We start from the raw sequence: 19,282 nt of genomic DNA on the forward strand, positions 1-19,282 counted from the left end.
CGTGATTCGGTTGGTAGAGCTCAGCAGCTGTCAGACAGGTGGCTTCTTCTGCTTAGCACATCGAGGCTCCAGCTACGTCCTGACCCACCATCCTTTGTCCGTAGACTCAGGCGGCCATCAAAGAAAGCGGGATCAATTAGAAGGCAGGCATTTCAGGCTCCAACATACCCTTTTCGACGTCAACAAACCGAATAGGCAAAGATGCCAACCTGGCAAGAGGTCGCCGAAGCCAAGCGTGCGCAGCGCGAAGCTCTCATCCCCTCCAACTACAAGGTTGTTCCCGAAGCGCTGCCTCCCGTGAATACAGACCCTGTCATCGACTTTCCACGTACCACTGGCATCCTTTCCGAACGCGAGATCGAGATTACAGAAACAGACGATGTCTCTGCTCTCCTGTCGAAGCTCGCCAGTGGCAGCTACACCGCGGTCGAGGTGCTGGAAGCGTTCATCAAGAGGTCATGTATTGCTCATCAGCTAGTGAACCCTCTGACCGAGATTCACTTTGAAGATGCGAGAAAGTGGGCCGCGGAGCTCGATGCCGAGCTGAAGTCGACCGGCAAGCGGCGCGGTCCTCTTCATGGTCTTCCCATAAGCGTCAAGGATCAGTTCCAAATTAAGGGTTCCGACGCAACAATTGGCTACGTCAGCTACTCGAACAAGCCCTCGACTTCTGACTCTGTCTTGGTCGAGGTGCTCAAGAAAGCTGGAGCCGTGCCATTCGTCAAGACAAATCTGCCTCAGACGATCATGTACTCGGAGTCATCGAACTATCTGTGGGGCACGACGGTGAACCCGCACAACCGCACGTTGCATCCGGGTGGCTCGTCGGGAGGTGAGGGTGCCTTGATCGCGATGAAGGGCTCACCCTTGGGAGTGGGAACAGACGTCGGAGGCTCGGTCAGGATTCCTGCTGCCTTGTGTGGACTGTTCGGCTTGCGACCCTGCTCGCACAGATTCCCGTATGAGGGTGCGGTCAACTCGCTGCTGGGACAGATCACGATCCCATCTGTCCTTGGGCCGATGAGTCGGTCATTGTCAGGCTTGACTGAGTTTTCCAAGGCAGTTCTGGCACAGCAGCCGTGGCTTTTGGAACCACAGACGCTTTCAATGCCATGGAACGAAGACCGCTTCCAACAGGCTCGCACACAGAAGAAGCTCCACATCGGCGTCATGTGGCACGACGGCAAGGTCAAGCCCTTTCCACCTTACGAGCGTGCTATCAAAGAAGTCCTCTGCACGCTATCAGGTCACGATGTGATCGACTTTGAACCTTACAAGACAGACGAAGCACTCAAGATCCTGGGTGATGCATTCTGTGCCGACGGAGGCAAAGACATCAGAGAAGCAATAGAACCGCTGGATGAGCCACTGGGACCTTGCCTGATCGGCGAGCGCGAATACGGCGGCTTTGAAGTCTGGCAAGCCAACAAGCAAAAGCTCGCGTTCCAAAAAGCTTACCTCGACCATTGGAACGCTACTGCTAAGCAGACTAAGGACGGCCGACCGATCGACATTCTCATCGTGCCAGGTATGGCGTACACTGCCATTCCACCTGGAAGCGAGATTTACATCACCTACACGGGTATATTCAATGTCGTTGACTACCCTGCTGTCGTCCTTCCAATCACGAAGGTGGACCCTGCGGTAGATGGAAAGGTCGCTCCCAGGACGAACGACTTCTTGTCGGAGGATGATGAGAAGTGGTACAAGAAGTGGGAGGCAGCAAAGCTTGTCAATGCGCCGGTCAGTATCCAGATTGTCGGAAGGAGATATGAGGAGGAAGCGGTGCTGGGGTATGCCGAGCAGGTGTGGAAAGCCTTTGCTGCTTCCAAGCAGAAGAGCTGAACTGTTCTGTTCAGATTTGCAAGCGGATTGGCAACCAACAAATTTGTGTGACACGACGATCTGACAAAGCAAAGAAAGAAGAAGAATAGCAACGTAAATCACGTGATGCTCTGACTCTGACACGCGGACCTGAGAACTGCTTTCCGGCCAAGCGCGTGTGTGTTGATTATTGGTTGAGTTTTGCTTGTAGGCTGCAGATTGCTTTCTGCTGTGGAAGAAGAAGGAGAAGTCGGCAATGGCAGGGTAGCAGCGATGCACCCTTCTCTTGCGCCACTTGGTAGCTTGCGTGGGCGAGCCTGCGTTTTGGCATGGGAAGCATTCACGATTTGAGATGAGGGAGCGTGAGTGTGAGTAGTGTGAGTGTCAGGAATGGGATGGGATGAGTATGCAGCTTAGCCACTTTCCACTTTGCATCCTTCTCTCTGTGCGATTCGAGCAAGCAAGTCACGAACAGAACATCAATCGCTCTCACATCCTTGTCAAGCGACTCGACCACAGTCACCACTTTCAAGGTCTTCGCTGCGATCGAAGCTTATCACCTCGTCGTCGTTACACACTAAGACATCTCTTGACCATCTTCCACTAAGCAACCCTCTCAACCTCCCCGTCCGGGTCAACAACACTAGCAGTCATTTCAATCCTGCTGGTCGACTGCAGCAAGGAGGGGTTCATCAGTGTTTCTTCGAAGAGCGCTCAAAACCATGCTCCTTTCTTGGACTCTTTGAGCTCACGTCACTCTCAACCATCACCATAGAGCATCTATTTTCATCATCGGCAACCGAGTTACCACACTAGATCTCATCATCAAAGCACGCCAGTGCAGTCATACGCTTGCTTCAGTCAGTCAATACGACATACGCCAAGATGGCCGCCGTCTCACGATACAATGACTTGCCGCCGTCTACACCTGTTCTTAGACGATCGTTGCGGCATGGCGGTGCCATCCCTGATCAAACACCAAGCGACCGCGGCAATGCCACCATCGCCGACAGTCCATTGCCACCTGCACCTGTCAGTCACTTTCTCGGCGATGAAGAGGTCGAGGCAAGTGTACCTGAGCCTTTGATCAGCACAGTACACACCCGCGCTCGTCCATACCGCATCTCGTCCGAAGTGCAAAGGGAGTCTATTCCATGCGACGACTCACCCGGCACTGGTCGTAGAGCTGTCCCTGCACCCTTACATCGAGAGGATGCTTCGCACCTTCGAGCATCCAACATCTTCCGACAAGTGCAAAGTCAGGCGCAAGAGCCACACTGTCGTTCTTCGCCATTTGCATCGACCCCTTCATACCACGACGAGTTCAGAGCGAAGAGCTCACCGCCTCTCCGCATCGCAAAGGCAGCGATCCATGGTAGTCATTCTCCAGAACTTCGTAGCAGCACCGTCCTTCCCACTCGCAGACGCAGCACAGAGAAGGCAGAAGAGGAGGAGGAAAAGAAGGTCAGATACGCTCTGATCGAGGAGCGAGCATCGGTCAAGCGAGACACACCAGATGACGTTGCACCTGTTCGAGCTAGCTCTTCAAGCGTCCAGCCATCAACAGGCTACCGTACACCGGCCATGGCTGGTCGCGCGCTCCGATCAAACGCTACTGCTGCTCCCACCACAGCACAGCGCAGCGCAGCACGAAGCCTACGCACTCTCACACGTTCGTCCGCTCGTCATCCACCAGCAAGGAGAGTGGTTAGGAGGTACTCGGACGATGAAGATGACGAGCTCGACGAAGAAGCAGGGGGCGATGGGAACGGCGGCAGCAAAAGCAGAGACCAAGCTCAAAGCGCCAGTCCTGAGAATGGGGCGCACCACAACCAGGATGGAAGCTCTAATTCAGGGTCAGGCTCCAATTCTGGCTACGGGTCAGGTCCAGGTGCGGCATCAAACTCAGCAGATGCTGTCAGAAGGCCTGACAAACGCTTCTTGCCTTATGGATACGATCCAGAGAAGGAGAAGATCAGGGCTCAGATGATGGAGAGGGCATCACTCGTGCGATCGCCAAGTCCTGAAGCAAGAGCACCTCCTAGGGAAGAAGCGGAAGATCAAGATTACGATATGCAACCACCCCCGCCTCGAAGGAACGAAGCGCACCCGCTCGCAAGGAGGGCCGTTGTCGATCCAGCTGCAATAGGCAAAGCAAATGGCTCCATTCATCCAACAAGGGGCCAAGCAGAGGCGATTCACAACTTCCTCGCATCCAACATTGCGGTACCTGCCGATCCCATGGCACAGCGACGCTTTGTGGCACCATCTGCAAATGAGCTACGAGCTGCTGCTCAACGTGCTGCTCCGGTCTTTGGCGAGGGAAGCCAAGACAGCATGCTCAAGGCTTCTACATCCATCTCTTCTTCGATCGCCACAACACAGGCAGCAGCAGAGCACGACGATGAGCCGGCCGAGGAGGAGGCGGGTCGATTGTACTCTGAAATTCGAGCCGAGGCGATCTGGGCCGAGATGACGAGACAGATGCGAAAGCCATTGAACCAGGAGGAGCGTTTCATGAAGGAGATTTCTGGCTCAACACGTTGCTTCAAGCTACCTGGTGGATTCAAGTTCCGCCGCAAGCAGCTGACCAAGGGTGGATTCTCGACGGTACACGTCGTGCGTGGTCCTACATCCCAAAAGGTTCGCAATGAGGAAGGCTTGATCGAAGAGATCCCATGCGCCGAAGAACAGCAAGCGTTCTTCGCGATGAAGCAAGTCGACCTCAAACAGATCGAGAGTGAGCAAGACAAGCTCGACCTGATCGCCGAAGCCAACCTCTTACGCACACTCTCGGACCTGCCGGGCAGTGATATGTACTTGCTGCGCTACTTTGGCCACCACGTCACGATTGACAAGAGCAATTCGCCGGACAAGCTGCGCATCCTTATTGAGCTTGGGGAAGGAGACTTCGGAACGCTTCTCGCACAACAAGCACCACTAGCGAGAGAAGCGATTGCACACTACTTCCGCGAGATGCTTGAAGCCGTGCACTTTATCCACGAAGCCAACCTGGTGCACGCTGACTTGAAACCTGCCAACTTTTTGATGGTCGACGATCGAGTCAAGCTTATCGACTTTGGAATCTCGAAGAAGATCCCCAAGGGAACAGTGCACATCTCGCGAGACAACATCATCGGTACACCAAACTACATGGCTCCTGAAGCGATCAAGATTGCTCGTGCGAAGGGTAGGAGGGTCTATAAAGCGGGTAAGCCAAGTGATGTTTGGTCATTGGGCTGTATCTTGTATCAGATGATTTGGGGTCGCCCACCATTCGACAGGGTACCTGCGAACAGGAAGCTCGAGGCGATTGTTGACCCGAACCACGAGATCATCTGGAACCGCTTCAGGGATCCGAGGTATGCTGATAAGATGGAGGTAGATGATGAACTGTTGGACTGCGTCCAGGCTGCACTGCGTTACGGATCAGAGGAAAGGGCGACAATCCCAGAGTTGCTCAAGCATCCATTCTTGAGGAGGTACGCATCAGAAGGAGAGATGGCAGAGGAAGAGCAAGAGAAAGTAGACCTCGACGAATTGGTGAACATCTCGCGAGGAACACTGAGAAGCCTGGTGGCAAGAATCAGGACTCTGGCGCTCAGGCAGGAGTTGACAGAAGAGAACGTGATCGAAAGGGCGGACAACCTCTTTGTCAACTTGCAACAGCAAGAGCAACAACAACAACAACAACAATAACAACAACAACAACAACAACATCATCATCATCATCAATAATAATCGGACTCCCACCGTCTGTCACGGCTATGCGATCGAAACACATCGCACATAACACACATACCCACGGTCTCACTTCAACTCGCTGCAGCTTGACATAAAAGCTTGCTGGCTTTTTCACTTTTTTCGTCTTCCACACATATACACTGCCCCGTACATTCATTCATATTGTTTTGCCTCTCACTTTATTTCGTCTTGTTCAATCGTTGGAATGGCATTCTTATCCTCCCAGCATTCCTTCGTATTGCGGTCCGCTACTGTCCTTTCGAACACTGATAGCTCATCAGAAGAAAAATCGACATTCAAGGAAAAAAAAGACGCGGTCTAACAAAAGCGAAATATTTGGCTCTTTAGATTCGAGCAGCAGCTGGAAGGCGAGAGACGCTCAGCGAAGGAAGAAAAGAAGATATGCCACACACACTGCCGGCAAAGGTCCAGGCTGGCAACCTACAGGAAGGCCCGTGCACTTGCCACCAACAACTTCTCCACTCTTCTTCTAGACCCTTCATCCTTTCATCGGATACCTTTGTTCCTCCCCACGATACTTGCCTCTGACGATTGCCTCCGTACGCTCAGTCTTTGGCCTCTAGTAAGTAGTTTGACAATCTTCGGACCCCGGCTCTTCTCGTGCTACCTCTTCTCGGTCGTCTACACCCAAAACCCCTTCCGGGCTCAGCTGGACAGCGGCACCTCTGCAACGCAGGCGATCACTGGTATGATGATCAGAACCTTTCACTTTTATAAATACATGTTAGACTACTTAGTCAATCATGCAGATACGAAGCTTTCTGACCTTTCAGCCTCCCAGCAGTGACCGGAGAGAGGAGCAAAAGCACGAGCGAAGCAAGCATCAGCTCTAGACAGCCTCGGGACCAAAAGCTGACCCCCAATACCTCTCCACCTCTCCTTGCCACACAACAGGTCTGATCCACTCACATACACATCGACATGTCATCTCAACAAACACCGCTCGCCTACGCCGTTACCCAGTGGCTCCAGCAGTCTTCTACTTCCCTCCCCGCCGACCAGAAGGCCAAGCTCGAGCAAGCAGCCAAGAGCATTTCTGAAGCTTTCGGCGTCGATACTTCCTCCTCGGAGCAACAGGCAAAGTACGGCTCTGGTCCAGGTCTTCAGGCCATCTTTGACATCTTCCTCAAGACTCAAGCCAAGACTCAAGCCAAGATGGGTGGGTCTGCACCAACACCTGCCGCCGCTCCTTCCGGTCCTTCCACATCCGCGCCTACATCTAGCTTCAAGCCTTCAGACGAGGACCTTGCCAAGGCAGAGCAGCTCAAGGCGGAAGGTAATAAGGCCATGTCTGCTAAGGACTTTGGTGCTGCCATCGAGGCATACGGCAAGGCGATCGAGTTGAACCCCATCTCGCCCGTCTACTTCTCCAACCGTGCTGCTGCATTTTCCCAGATCGGCCAGCACGACCAGGCCATCGATGACGCCGAGCAGGCTTCCAAGATCGACCCCACTTTCGGCAAGGCATACAGCAGACTCGGTCACGCGCTCTTCAGCTCAGGTCGATTCCAGGAAGCCGTCGAAGCTTACTCGAAGGGCGTTCAAGTCGACCCCACCAACGAGGTTCTCAAGAAGGGTCTCGCTGCATCCAAGGAGCAGCTTTCCTCCTCTTCTTCGTCAACTGGTGCATCTGCAAGCGCACCATCTGCTTCCCGAGACGCTCTTTCCTCGCCCTCTGCGGGTGCTGATGCAGGCGCCGGTGCAGGTGGATTCCCCAACTTCGGCGGCGGAGCAGGCGGAATGCCCGACCTGGCGTCAATGATGAACAACCCTATGATCGCACAGATGGCACAGAACCTCATGTCCAACCCTGACAGCTTGGCTTCGTTGATGAACAACCCAATGCTGCGCCAGGCTGCAGAGAGGTTCGGTTCGGGCGGTGGAATGCCTGATATGAATGCTATGATGAACGACCCCGCAATGAGGGATATGGCGAGAAACTTCATGGGCGGTGCTGGCAGGGGCGCTGGTGGCAACAATGGCGGCAACAACAACAACAACAACAACATGTATGGTTAGAGATGCTATTTGTGTATGATTTGTACGTTTGCTTGGGATTATGATATCCATGGTTTTTACTCAATGTGTGCATTGCCTGCGCTCGCCTGGTAGCTTAGTTTTGCTCGGTGAGAATCTGCTTCGATATGAATAGAGCGAGGTGAGTTGCAAGCCGCTTTGAAGGGTGAGAGACGAAAGGTCTCGACGAAGCGGTGTCCTCGGAGATGACCAGTGCAGAAGCAAGGAGGCCGGATAAGGCGGAGGAAAGGGTCCAATGTTCAGAACCTTCACTGCACGTCCCTACTTGATCTCTCGTGACATTGTTCTTGATCATCGACGTCTTCCTCTCAGCATCATGTCAAGTAGGTCACATCTGCACTCACCTGTTTGAATCTTAGGCATCATTGCTGATCTTTGCCTCATTCTCGCCTCTGCTCACTAGGTGCATCACCTTCAGTGAGGGTCTATTACTTTGCCTCAGTACGAACAACCATCGGCCAATCGAACGAGACCTTCGTCCTTCCCAGCACACCTCTCCCCCTTTCCTCCCTCATCGCCCTCATATCTCAAACACATTCGGACAAGAACGTCGACTCGAATCTGCAAAGCTGTCGTTGGAGCGTGGACAACACACTGATCGAAATCGAAGACATCTCCGAGTGGAGTCTGAAAGGTGGTGAAGAAGTAGCTGCTATTCCTCCTGTTTCGGGTGGCTGAAACACCTGCTTCCCAACATGTCGATATCTTCGAACCCTATCGAAATAACTGCGGCATCAGAAGCGGTTCAGAAGCCACTTCTTCCATCACCAGCACTAAGCAACTTCTCCGGGCATCACTACGCCCAGTCGCCTTCAGGGGTCGATTCGAACCTCCTGATCCTTTTGCACGGACTAGGCGATAGCGATGCGGGATTCTTCAACCTTGGAAAAAACTTGCAGAATACACTACCACAAACAGCAGTGCTAGCAATACAAGCTCCGCACGCAGTCCCGTTCCTCGATGGAGGCAAACACTGGATGTGGTATCCTTCTTTCGACCAATTCGGCGAGCTGCTTACTCAACCTAATCCAAGTACAACACTTCAGAATATGGTGTCTGTTCTTGAGCACCTGACGGAGAAGTGCGGCTGGTCACCATCCTCGATACACATCTTTGGCTTTGGTCAAGGAGCAACCATCGCACTTGAAACGCTAGTCTCTTGGTCCAAAACTCACGCCAACCCCACGGAGCGATTGGGCAGCATTGTTTCCATCTCTGGCGAGATTCTATCGCATCCAGCAACGATGATCACCACCGCCACCCCCGTGCTACAGATCTACCGCTCACGCACAGACATTGCGAGGGAGACAGCAACCAAATGGGCATCATTTCGAAAAGCGTTTGGTTCGGCATTCTCATTACAACGACTGAACCTTACAGAGCAAGGAAGCGACGATGCTATGTTACGAGGCGGATGGGGTGAGTGGGATGGAGTTATGCAGTTTTGGAGTAAGTTCTTGAGGAATAGATCGGCGTGGGAGAGGCAAGGCAAGGTAGTGCCGCTTAGTTAGAAATAGTACAGGGTTCGACCTTGGAGTTTCAGCGAGAGGATGATGTCCATTGTCATAATTGTTTTCCGGTTACAATGCACTATATCACCCAATTCGAAGAGCGAGGTGTCAGTGTGGGGATCGAGGATGATGGGAAATGGGAGGGAGGAGGCAAGTCTTACTGGAATAGGTGATGGCCTCTTTCACGGTGCGTGCGAGAAAGTCACGCAAGATGAATCGGGTCTCTTCGTAGACGGTGCCTGCGATACCTGTCCTTCGTCAGAAGCAAGTTGAGGGAGTTTGAGCTTGTGAGGATGTCAGAGAGCCAAGATGAAGCGAAGAAGGGGACGGGGGCTTACGCTTGCATCCACCTCGACGAGCAAGACGACGAATGGAGTTTTTGGTGATGCGTTCAAGAGCTGTTCGGTCTGCTCGGTAGCGTTTGAGGGCTCGCGATGCTGAGCGACCGTTGCCTTGGCCTGGAAGGTGTTTGATGCTCTGCAGTGTGGATATGTCGTTCGAAGGATTGACGATGAGAAAAGAGTCAGATCAGGATTCCGTTTAGCATCGGAGCAAAGATAAGAAGGTAACGTGGGCTCACAGTGAATGTCTCTGCAGAAGAGGTGAGCGGAGCCAAAGTTCAAGATCTAAGGGGTCAATGACACAAGGAGGGTAGCGATTGGCGAGATCGAAAATCACTCACTCCCACCCATGGTGTACTATTGAACAGTTCTGAAGTTTGAGCGAGAGAGTCAAAAAGGTATGATGCTGAGAGTCCAGATCGGGGCGAGAGGATGAGGGCAAGACGACCGATACGGACACACTCGCATGCAGTTGTATTCTTATATCTTTCCGAAGTATGATCATTGCGATTCCATTTCGCTGCGGGATACAATACAAAGCTACCATTATGCGTGAAGCTACGAAGGTTCCGCACAGATTCGACAAAGAGAAGCGGAGGAGAGCGAGAGTCAGTGCGGATCGACAACGCCTTTGAGCAGAACAGACTGTGGGTAAACTTACCAAAGGCGACACAACAGAGTACCACTCCGCAATTGTGCGGACGAACGTATCGTCTCCTTTGTCTATCGGGCCGTCTGCCCCCCACAGCCTTAGCTCGTCTCCGCTGACCTCTGCGATGGGTGCTATTCTGATTTTCGGCCCTGCTTCCTTTGATATCCTCGCCTCATCTCGGGAACTTTTCGGCGTTTCAGCACCGTTGGGAAGCGAAGCAGATGGCTGAGGTGGTTCAGAAGAGGTTTCCTGAGAGAACCCGTTCCTTTCGTCATCGTCATCCTCATCGTCGTCGCTGTCCATCGAGAACCTTTGCTGCGTTTGTGGTTTCGCAAGACGCTGTCTCTTTGCTTCTCTCTCCTTTGCCTCGGCTTGCTCTTCTTGTACCGCCGCAGTGTCTCTGGAACTGCTTTCTGCTGCCGGTTCTGCAGAAGCAGCAACCTGTGAGACTGTGATCAGCTTCGCCTTGTAGCCAGCTGGAAGTGGGAGAGGGGTCGATTGGATCGCACGGCCGCGGAAGGCCGAGATAAAACTTTGTGATCCGTCTGTGGCATCACTGTCAGAAGCTGATGCGGGTCGCAGGACGAGAAACGAGTCGATTGGTGCCGGACCGTCATAGTCGATGCTGAAGGGCATGAGATTGGCTGTACAGTCCGGTAGCGGTGTCTCTGAGGAGGTGCTGCCGAATGAGATTTCCACCGGCGGTGGAAGAAGCGCCACTGGTGCGCTTGTTTCTGTCATGTTGTTCGGTGTGTATTGTCGACGACCTTGCGAGAAATGCGGGAATGGTCTCACCGCTCACAAGTCCTAAAAGTCACTCACGGCCATCGTACTTGATGTGGATGTGGACCCACTTTGAGTTAAAGTTTTCGTATGATTGATGATGGTACTAAATACAGATGCGAGTCAAGAATTTTCAGATTTTCACTACTTGCACATGCTCGGTGCGCACATGCATGCACTGCTGTGCCCTTTATTCCGCAAGCCCTTTTACTCAGCCATGAATAGTACCTCTATGATTTGTGCAGCTTTTATCTACTTCAACTCCCCCCCTCAACAGCATATGTACTCTGTTCATTGTGCTGTTGCTGTTTGACATGTCCTCCATACTTCAGTACTGTTGCATAGCTTGGGGGTCCCATACCATGCACTGCTGGTATTTGCAGATGTAGCCCAGAATGTGCTTGTTGCATTGCCTGCCTTCCAATGGGCTTGGTTAGCATGTCTGCTAAGTTCTGTGTCGTGTCCACATACTTAATCTGCACCTTTCCTTCTTGGACATTGTTGTGAACAAAGTGATACTTGGTGTCGATGTGTTTGAGCTTCCAGTGCTGTGCTGGGTCCTTACTCACCTGTATGCAACCAGTGTTATCCAAGTAGACCATCAGGGTCCCTGTAGCAATGCCAATTGAGCATAGCAATTGCTTGAGGAAAAGTACCTTGCATGTTGCCTCTGTGGCAGCAATGAATTCCGCCTCGACAGCAGACAATGATACACATTTTTGTGTTGCTGACTTCCAGGCTACTGGGTTCCTGTACACCAATGCCACTGACCCTGAGGTGCTTTTTCTCTGTATGGTGGCATTGCTCGCCCAGTTTGCATCACTGTGCACAACCAGTGGCTCTTGCAGTTCACTTGCTCTATAGACCAATCCCACCTCCTTCATGCTTTCGAGGTAGTGTAAGACCTGTTGGGCTGCCTGATAATGTTCCTGCAATGGTTCTCACATGTGTCTGGTGAGAACTCCTACAGTGAGACTAAGATTGGGCTGGGTGCTGTTGGCAACCCAGAGTAGCTTGCCAACAATCACTGGATACTCCTTTTGTTGTGCTGTGCTTGCAACAAGGGTTCCCTCTGGTATACTCTGCATTGGAACCATGGTTGGCTTTGTACATTTGTCCAGGTGCTTTGCCAGCACTTGATCAATGTACCCTGACTGACTGATTGTCATGGTGCACTTTGTGTGGTCTCAACTAATTTTGATGCCTAAGAAGTGAGAGACCTTGCCACTATCTTCCATCTTCCATTTCTGGCTGATCTGCTTCTTGATCTTTAGCACTGTCTCCAGTCATGGTGCTATGACTAATGTATCATTGACATAAATGACCACAATAGCCATATCTTCACCCTGTCCCTTAATGTAGATGCAGGGAGTGCACTCTACCTGGAAGAATCCCATGCATCACAAAACCCTGTTGAATTCCTGGTACCATTCTTGACCAGACTGCTTTAGGCCATATAGGCCCTTGACCACTTTGTATACCTGTCCAGGTGCTACTCCTGATCCCTCCAGTGGTTTCATATAGATCACTTCTTTTAACCTGGAGTTTAAGTAGGCCATTGTGATATCCAGTACATGCACCTCCCAGTCATTCTGTACTGCTAGTGCTAGGATAGCTCTGATTGCTCCAAGGGGTGCTACTGGGGAGAAGGTTTCCTGGTAGTTGATTCCCTCTCTCTGTGTGAAACCCCTCACAACCAGTTGCACCTTGTGCTTTATGGGCACACCATCAGCATCAAGCTTTAGCCAGAGCACAACCTTAGAGTCCACGAGTGGTACTCCTGGCAGGTGATTCACCACCTCCCAGGTCCCCATTGCCTTGAGTCCTTCCAGCTCTTTTCATATTGCCTCCTTCCAGAGCTGGGCATCCTCACCATTCATTGCCTCTCCAAGTGTTGGGTCCAGGTTCAGCACCACTGTGTTGGCAGTGCCTACTGTGCTGTCCATGGTTGGCAGGAGGTCCTCCACCACAGCCTCCAATCTGGTCTCCTCCTCCACTGTGGTTGGCACAGCACCCTCCTCCTTGACTTCCATGGGCTTGCATGCCTCCTGCTGGCAATCACTCCATCCTTTGTCTTCATGGAATGTTGCTGAGTTGCTCCATTGAATTGATGCAGGCTGATCCAGGTTGCAGAACTTCCATGCTTTGTGCTCGTCATTGTACCCAATCATGATGGCTGGCTTTGCTCTAGCCCTGTACTTGCCTTGCTGGTCCTTCCGTTGAACATGGACCCATGCCAGGCACCTGAAAACTCACAGCTGTTGGGCCAGTTTGTGCACAGTGGTTCCGTAAAAGGCCTTGTGGGGAATGGTCTTGGTGGCTGACAGGGTGAGGTTCATCACATGTGCTGCTGCTGTGATTGCATACAGCCACAACTCTCTGGGGCAAGCTTGACCAATGAGCATCGAGTGCATCTTTTCTTGGACCGACCTGATCGCTCTCTCTGCCCATCCATTTTGGACACTGATCCCTGGGATGCTCTTTTGCCACTTGAAACCCTCTTGAGCTTGCCAGTCTTCGGCTGCTATGCTGCACCATTCTCCTCCATTGTCACTGCAGAGCATTTTGAGTTTCCTGTCTGTTGCCCATTCCATCCTGGCTATCCACCTCCTCAGCACTGTGAGTGCAGCACTCTTGGTGCAGAGTGGTTCCACATAGATCAGAGAGGAGAAGTCATCCATGGCAACTAGTGCATAGTGGTAGTTGGCATGACCTTTGAAATCTGTCATCAGGTCTATGTGTACCAGCTCTAATGGTGCTTCTGTTCTTTCTGACTCTGATTGGCCCATCCATGCTCGAGTCTGTTTTCCTTGGCTACATGCATTACAGCACTTTGACTCATGTCCCATTTCCTCATTGGTACCTAGGTAATGAGCCTGGATTTGTTTCATTTTGTCTTGTCCTGGGTGTCCGAACCTCTCATGCCATAGGTAGCTGTTGTCAGGGGTCTCGCGCCTGAAACCCAGGTCAGTCTGTCGAGATACTCAGTGACTATCAAACTGTGTGACAGCTATTGTCTCAGTATCTGTCTTGACGAGCTAGTCATTCAGCGACTATCAAGTTGCACAGTGACAGTGGGTGGCATTCGTTGTATATACTATCATAGGTTTCAGCTGACCTCTGTGGACACTCTGTTCAGGGGTAGCTCGGCACAATCAATATCAATGTGTAGGTTATGATGACACCAAGGTCTGGTGTGAGTGTTGATGATGATGAGGTCGATGGTGTTGGTGATGAGGTTGGTGGCATCAACATGAGTGTCCAGTGTGTTGACTGATGCTGGAGGTGATCCCCAGACCACAGTGGACTACTGCCTTCAGTTCTATCTTGATCCGGACCACTAACCTGCTATGGGGCACCTTCGGATGTCAGGTAGTGGTGATACAACACACACACTATGATGAGGAGCAACCTTGATAGATTGCTGCTATGCTGACTAAAACTAATATATACTTATGCTGAAGTGATAACTAGTTATGATGGTTGTGTAGAGTGGATGAGGATCCACTCAACCTTTGATGATGAGAAGGTATGGTTATATACCTCTTCACAGCATCGCCAGCAACGCTGCTCCTGCTCTCTCTCCAGAGAGTACCTTCTTCATCGAGTACTGTTCAGGAGGCCTCTCCTGCTTGCTTGGCACCCCTGTGTCTCTTGAGCTGTGTCGACTCCTTTGACACTGCTCCTCCTCCTTGCTATCCTGCTGCTTGTTTGGCACCCTTGTGCCTCCTGAGTGGTGTCGACTCCTTCGACACTGCTCCTCCTCCTCATGACCTGGTGTTGACTCCTTCGACTCTTGTCTCTCGAGCCCCTGAGTGGTAACCATCTGCATGCTCCTTGAGCTTGGTCCTCTTCGTGGCTGTGCCTGCTCCTTGAGCTTGGTCCTCCTTGTGACTGTGCCTGGCCCTCCTCGCATATGGCTTGGTCCTCCTTTGCATGTGAGTCTGTAGGAGTCCATGGTCTCCATGGAGACTGCACTATGACCATGCTCTCTACTGGTATTGACTAGATCTTCGATACCTGTGCTCCTTCCATATGAACCAGTGACCCTCCTGCTTCTTGAGCATTCAGGCCCATGACAGAATTCTAGATCGCAATACTTGAGGGCATCGGTTGCAAGGTTAGTGAGTGCCACCTCACAAGGTCAAGCTGTGCAGAACGAGATGATGAGGTGGAGAGCAGCAAGCTGCAGCTGCTCGCAAGGACAATGAAGCAATAGATGATTGCCAAAGATGCCATCTGTGATAAAAGTGACAAGATCATGATAACATGCCACTGGTTTGGGTTTTGCTTTGTGGATGCTTTCTGCTGTAATCAGTGCCAACACTTCCAAGGTGATGTTATTGTCAATCTGCTTGTGTGTCAGATGGTAATAGATGGTCTTGATGTGCTGCCAGCTGCCACATGCTGTAGATAGGTATTGCTTCTGCTCTGGGTTGACAAATGACTCTTTCTGATGATAGATGCAGAATTTGGCAACCATCTTCCAAAACAAGCAATTAGCTGAGACAATGTGTCTAGGTGGGGATGAGAGGATGTCATCAGAGGTGATGATTGAGTGAGGACCATAAGCATGTGGGAGGAAAACCTTGTCACAAAAAGTATGCAAGAACTGCTCCACCACAGTGTTCCCCAAGTGGGCACCAGGTGAGAGTTGTCATGCATGGAACATATCATTAAGGTCTTGCTCCACCTCAGCTAGATTCTTGCACAACTCCAAGAAGGCTGGATTATCATCAAAGCAATTCGATACCTCCTTGGCCTGCCTGACAAGGTGTTCCTCTGTGAGGGAGGTGTGGTCACCAAACTTGCCAATGTGAGTTGCTCCTGTTGGCACTACCTGGCCAAATCCCTGAAGAGGGTGTGAAGGTGCATTTGACATGGTAGAGAGAAGAGGATACAAGGTGCAGAGTTTGATGGCAAACAAGTGGTACCTTCTGTGACCAGAGGAGGAGCACAATTGCAAGAGAGTGCCACTTTGGAAGCAAAGCAGTGCTGAAAGTGAATTTGATTGGCTCAGTTGGTTGCAAGAGGGATGCTACAGACGAATTTAGAGTGAAGCTGAGAGAAAGAAGATGAAGGTCAAGGAAGATGAGGGAAAGGAAGGGCAAATCTGGGATGTGGGAATGATCTGGGCCCCTTATATGTGCCATGAAAAGCCAGCAGCAAGCAAGTCCGGCCAAAGGGAGAGGGCATTGTTCCCTTTCCCAAGGGCAACACTGGTGCCATGCCAGGCTGAGCAAGGTTGATGCTTTCACCCAAGCTGTCCAGCTAGCCAGCCTGGACCACTCATTGTTGGCTGAGGTGCCAAAGGGAAGAAGAGGAGGAGAGAAGCCAAAGCTGAAGCTGAGCCATCCCATCATAGCCAAAGTCACCAATGTGACACTTGAGTTGCTGAGCCATGTGGCCTTGGCTTGAGACAAGGCAATGAGATGACTCAGCTGCCAGATTGACAAGAACAAGGAGTAGTATGGAAAGGAACAAGAGGAGCAGAAGCAAGACAGATAGGCCAAACACTGACTGACTGCCTGCCTGGCATGCATCTGTGCATTCATGCATCCATGCCTGTGTTGCTTGATGTGACTTTGGAAAGAAACACACCTCCTCAGTGTCACTGTGGAGAAGAAGGGGAGAGGAAAAAAAGGACTCAACTCAACTCTGCTTGACCGAAGCTGTCATAATCCCCCATGCCACCTCCTCGCCTTCGTTGAGAACGATTTGCTTACCTTTGTTGAGAACGGTTTGCTTGCCTGAACGAGGGTAAAGCCAATCTGACGCTTAGCTGTCGTCGTGAGAGAGGAGCACTGTTGGCGAAATGGACAAGGAGTGTCCGTGGTTCCGAGTGGGAGTGGAAATGGTAGAAAGGAGAAGGATGGAAAGTGAGATGGTCGTTGGAGATGGACGTTGGAGCACAGACCGACGCTGTCAGAGCAAAGAACGGGAGAGGAAAAAAGGACTCGACTCAACTCTGCTTGACCGAGTTGAGAACGGTTTGCTTGCCTGAACCTCCGGGGAGAGGAGCAGGTTTACAACGATACAGCATGTCAAAGAAGAGTAGTTAGCTCCGAAGGGTTTGAGACCAACACTTCCTCAACGCGTGCAGCGCGTAGTGGGGAAGGCGTGTAAATGAGCCGAGCCTCTCGCGCGATAAAAAGGGGTTGTTGTTTTTTTTTAACCCCTATGGATGTTAGACCCTTTTGTTTTGTGTTCTTCGAAATTTAGAAGATTTGACATTCAACATGTTTTTTTTCCTTTTTTTTTTTTTTTTTTTTTTTTTTTTTTTTTTTCTTCTCGACTTTCTTCTGGCTTTCCGCCTGTGTGTTGCTGGAGAGGAAACTTTTTGCGAAGAAGTGTGTGCGGTGTCACTCCACAGCTGTTCTACACCATCCGTGCACCTTCCTCACCATCATCCATACCATACCCTCATCCGTACATACATCATGACTGAAGCAGCAGGCGCCGTTATCGGCATCAACTTTGGCCACTCATACAGCTCTATCGCTTGTATCAACCAGCAGTAAGTAGCTTGTTCAAGCTTTCCCTCTAGTGTCCAGACTTCTCTGAACCTTGCTCCTGACATTCTTTGTACTTCGTTCTCTGTCTGCTAGCGGCCGCGCCGATGTGATTGCCAACGAAGACGGAGAGCGTCAGCTCGCTACTCGCATCGCCTTCAACGGTGACCAGGTTTACCTCGCCAACCAGGCCACCCCGCAACTTATCCGCAACGCACCCAACGTCATCGACAACTTTGTCAACCTTCTTGGCCGATCCTACTCCGACCTCAAGGAGGACGAGAAGAAGCGCACTTCTGCTGCTGTCATTGACGTCAACGGCACTCCTGGTTTCAAGGTCGAGATCGACGGCAAGGAGACCACCCTCACTGTCCACGATGTTGCCGTTCGTTTCCTCCGCTCGCTTTTCCTGACCGCCAAGGATTTCCTCTCCGGTGTCCCTATCGCTGGTGCCGTCCTCAGCGTTCCTCAGTGGTTCCCCGAGGCTCAGATCGCCGCTCTCAAAAAGGCTGCCGAGGAGGCTGGCTTGATTGTTTTTCAGGTCGTCCCCGCTTCCGCTGCTGCTCTTGCCGCTTACGGTCTCACTGCGCCACGAGGTCACGGCGAGCTCCCTGCTCACCCGGACGGTGTTGAGGGTGTCCCTTACCGTGCCGGCCAGGAGCTTGATCGCAACGTCGTTGTTGTCGACATGGGCGGCTCTTCCACCGATGTCACCGTTTTCTCTTGCCGCGCTGGTCTCTACACAACCCTCGCCTACCTCCACGACTCAACCGTCGGCGGCTCCGCCCTCGACGCCGCTCTCGTCCAGTTCTTCGCCAAAGAGTTCACCAAAAAGACAAAGGTTACCATTGCAGACACCGACAAGCGCGCCTGGGCCAAGCTCCGCAACGAGGCCGAATTCACCAAGCGTGCCCTTTCAGCTTCCAACTCTGCCACTTGCTCCGTCGAGTCCCTCGCCGAGGGCATCGATTTCACTGGTAGCGTCAACAGGATGCGATTCGACATGCTTGCCGGCTCCGCGTACGGCAAGGTCGTAGCTGGTATTGAGAAGGTTCTGAAGGAGGCTGGGTTGGAAGCATGCCAGATTGACGAGGTTGTCTTGTCAGGAGGCAGCGCAAGGTTGAGCGGATTGGCAGATAGGTTGACTGGTTTGTTCGGAGATGCAGAGGAGAACGGTGCGCACATCACTGCCAGCATTGACGCCGACCAGGTTATTGCTAGGGGTTGCGCTATCCAGGCTCAAGTCGTCGCTGCTGCCCCTGAGGGAAGCAAGGAGTCAGAGTACATCCGCAACGTTCCTGCTGCTCCCGTCGCATCCGTTTCCGACCTCAAGGTTCCGACCACCTCGGCACCACTTGGTCTCATTCTTACCGACAAGACCTTTGTCACTTTGATCCCCGCCAACACACCTTTCCCCATCCGAAGGTCCTATCGCTTCCCCGTTGCCAAGGGCGCATCCGAAGTCGCCTTCACTCTCGACGAGGGTGTTGACGAGATCAAGGTCGAGACCGTCCAGCCTGACGAGGAGGACTTGGACGAAGACGACGAGCCAATGGAGCCAGAACAGATCAAGACGGCTGTCACTAAGGCCGCAGGCAAGAAGATTGCTGCTTTCACCGTCCCCACTCCCGCAAAGGGCGTCAAGAAGGTCGAGCTCGAGATTACTTTGACCAAGCCTGGAAGCTTGACCGTCGAGGCAAAGGAACAGGGCGCTGCTGAGAGCGTTAAGCTTGCTCTCTAGATATACACCTTAGGCTTGGTATAGATTTTGCTACTCTTGCAATGTTTACACAGTTTCAGTACCACTCTCGTATCACGTTGTGCGCTCAGTCAGGCTTTGAAGATAGGAACCACTTG

The 19,282-nt window shown here is 51.9% G+C and overlaps 6 protein-coding genes across 6 annotated transcripts; 5 read left to right on the forward strand and 1 right to left on the reverse strand.

The window, feature by feature from the left end:
• Positions 1-201: 201 nt before the first annotated feature.
• UHO2_05767 (uncharacterized protein) lies at positions 202-1,845 on the forward strand (the record flags this gene model as incomplete). Its single annotated transcript, XM_041558666.1, has 1 exon — positions 202-1,845. One exon carries the CDS (start codon positions 202-204, stop codon positions 1,843-1,845), a length of 1,644 nt encoding a protein of 547 aa, XP_041414600.1.
• Positions 1,846-2,709: 864 nt separating this feature from the next.
• Positions 2,710-5,523, forward strand: UHO2_05768 (uncharacterized protein; the record flags this gene model as incomplete). Its single annotated transcript, XM_041558667.1, has 1 exon — positions 2,710-5,523. The coding sequence occupies one exon, from the start codon at positions 2,710-2,712 to the stop codon at positions 5,521-5,523; it is 2,814 nt and encodes a 937-aa protein (XP_041414601.1).
• A 987-nt stretch (positions 5,524-6,510) lies between these two features.
• UHO2_05769 (related to SGT2 ### cochaperone, glutamine-rich cytoplasmic protein) lies at positions 6,511-7,608 on the forward strand (the record flags this gene model as incomplete). Its single annotated transcript, XM_041558668.1, has 1 exon — positions 6,511-7,608. One exon carries the CDS (start codon positions 6,511-6,513, stop codon positions 7,606-7,608), a length of 1,098 nt encoding a protein of 365 aa, XP_041414602.1.
• Positions 7,609-8,321: 713 nt separating this feature from the next.
• On the forward strand, positions 8,322-9,137 carry UHO2_05770 (uncharacterized protein; the record flags this gene model as incomplete). Its single annotated transcript, XM_041558669.1, has 1 exon — positions 8,322-9,137. One exon carries the CDS (start codon positions 8,322-8,324, stop codon positions 9,135-9,137), a length of 816 nt encoding a protein of 271 aa, XP_041414603.1.
• A 108-nt stretch (positions 9,138-9,245) lies between these two features.
• On the reverse strand, positions 9,246-10,871 carry UHO2_05771 (uncharacterized protein; the record flags this gene model as incomplete). Its single annotated transcript, XM_041558670.1, has 3 exons — positions 9,246-9,385; positions 9,476-9,614; positions 10,140-10,871. 3 exons carry the CDS (start codon positions 10,869-10,871, stop codon positions 9,246-9,248), a joined length of 1,011 nt encoding a protein of 336 aa, XP_041414604.1.
• Positions 10,872-17,353: 6,482 nt separating this feature from the next.
• Positions 17,354-19,166, forward strand: UHO2_05772 (uncharacterized protein; the record flags this gene model as incomplete). The annotated part of the gene is made up of 2 exons (XM_041558671.1): positions 17,354-17,430; positions 17,522-19,166. The coding sequence occupies 2 exons, from the start codon at positions 17,354-17,356 to the stop codon at positions 19,164-19,166; spliced, it is 1,722 nt and encodes a 573-aa protein (XP_041414605.1).
• Positions 19,167-19,282: the final 116 nt, after the last annotated feature.

Source organism: Ustilago hordei (assembly GCF_900519145.1).
Source record: "Ustilago hordei strain Uho2 genome assembly, contig: UHO2_contig_15, whole genome shotgun sequence".
Taxonomy (NCBI): Eukaryota; Fungi; Basidiomycota; class Ustilaginomycetes; order Ustilaginales; family Ustilaginaceae; genus Ustilago; species Ustilago hordei.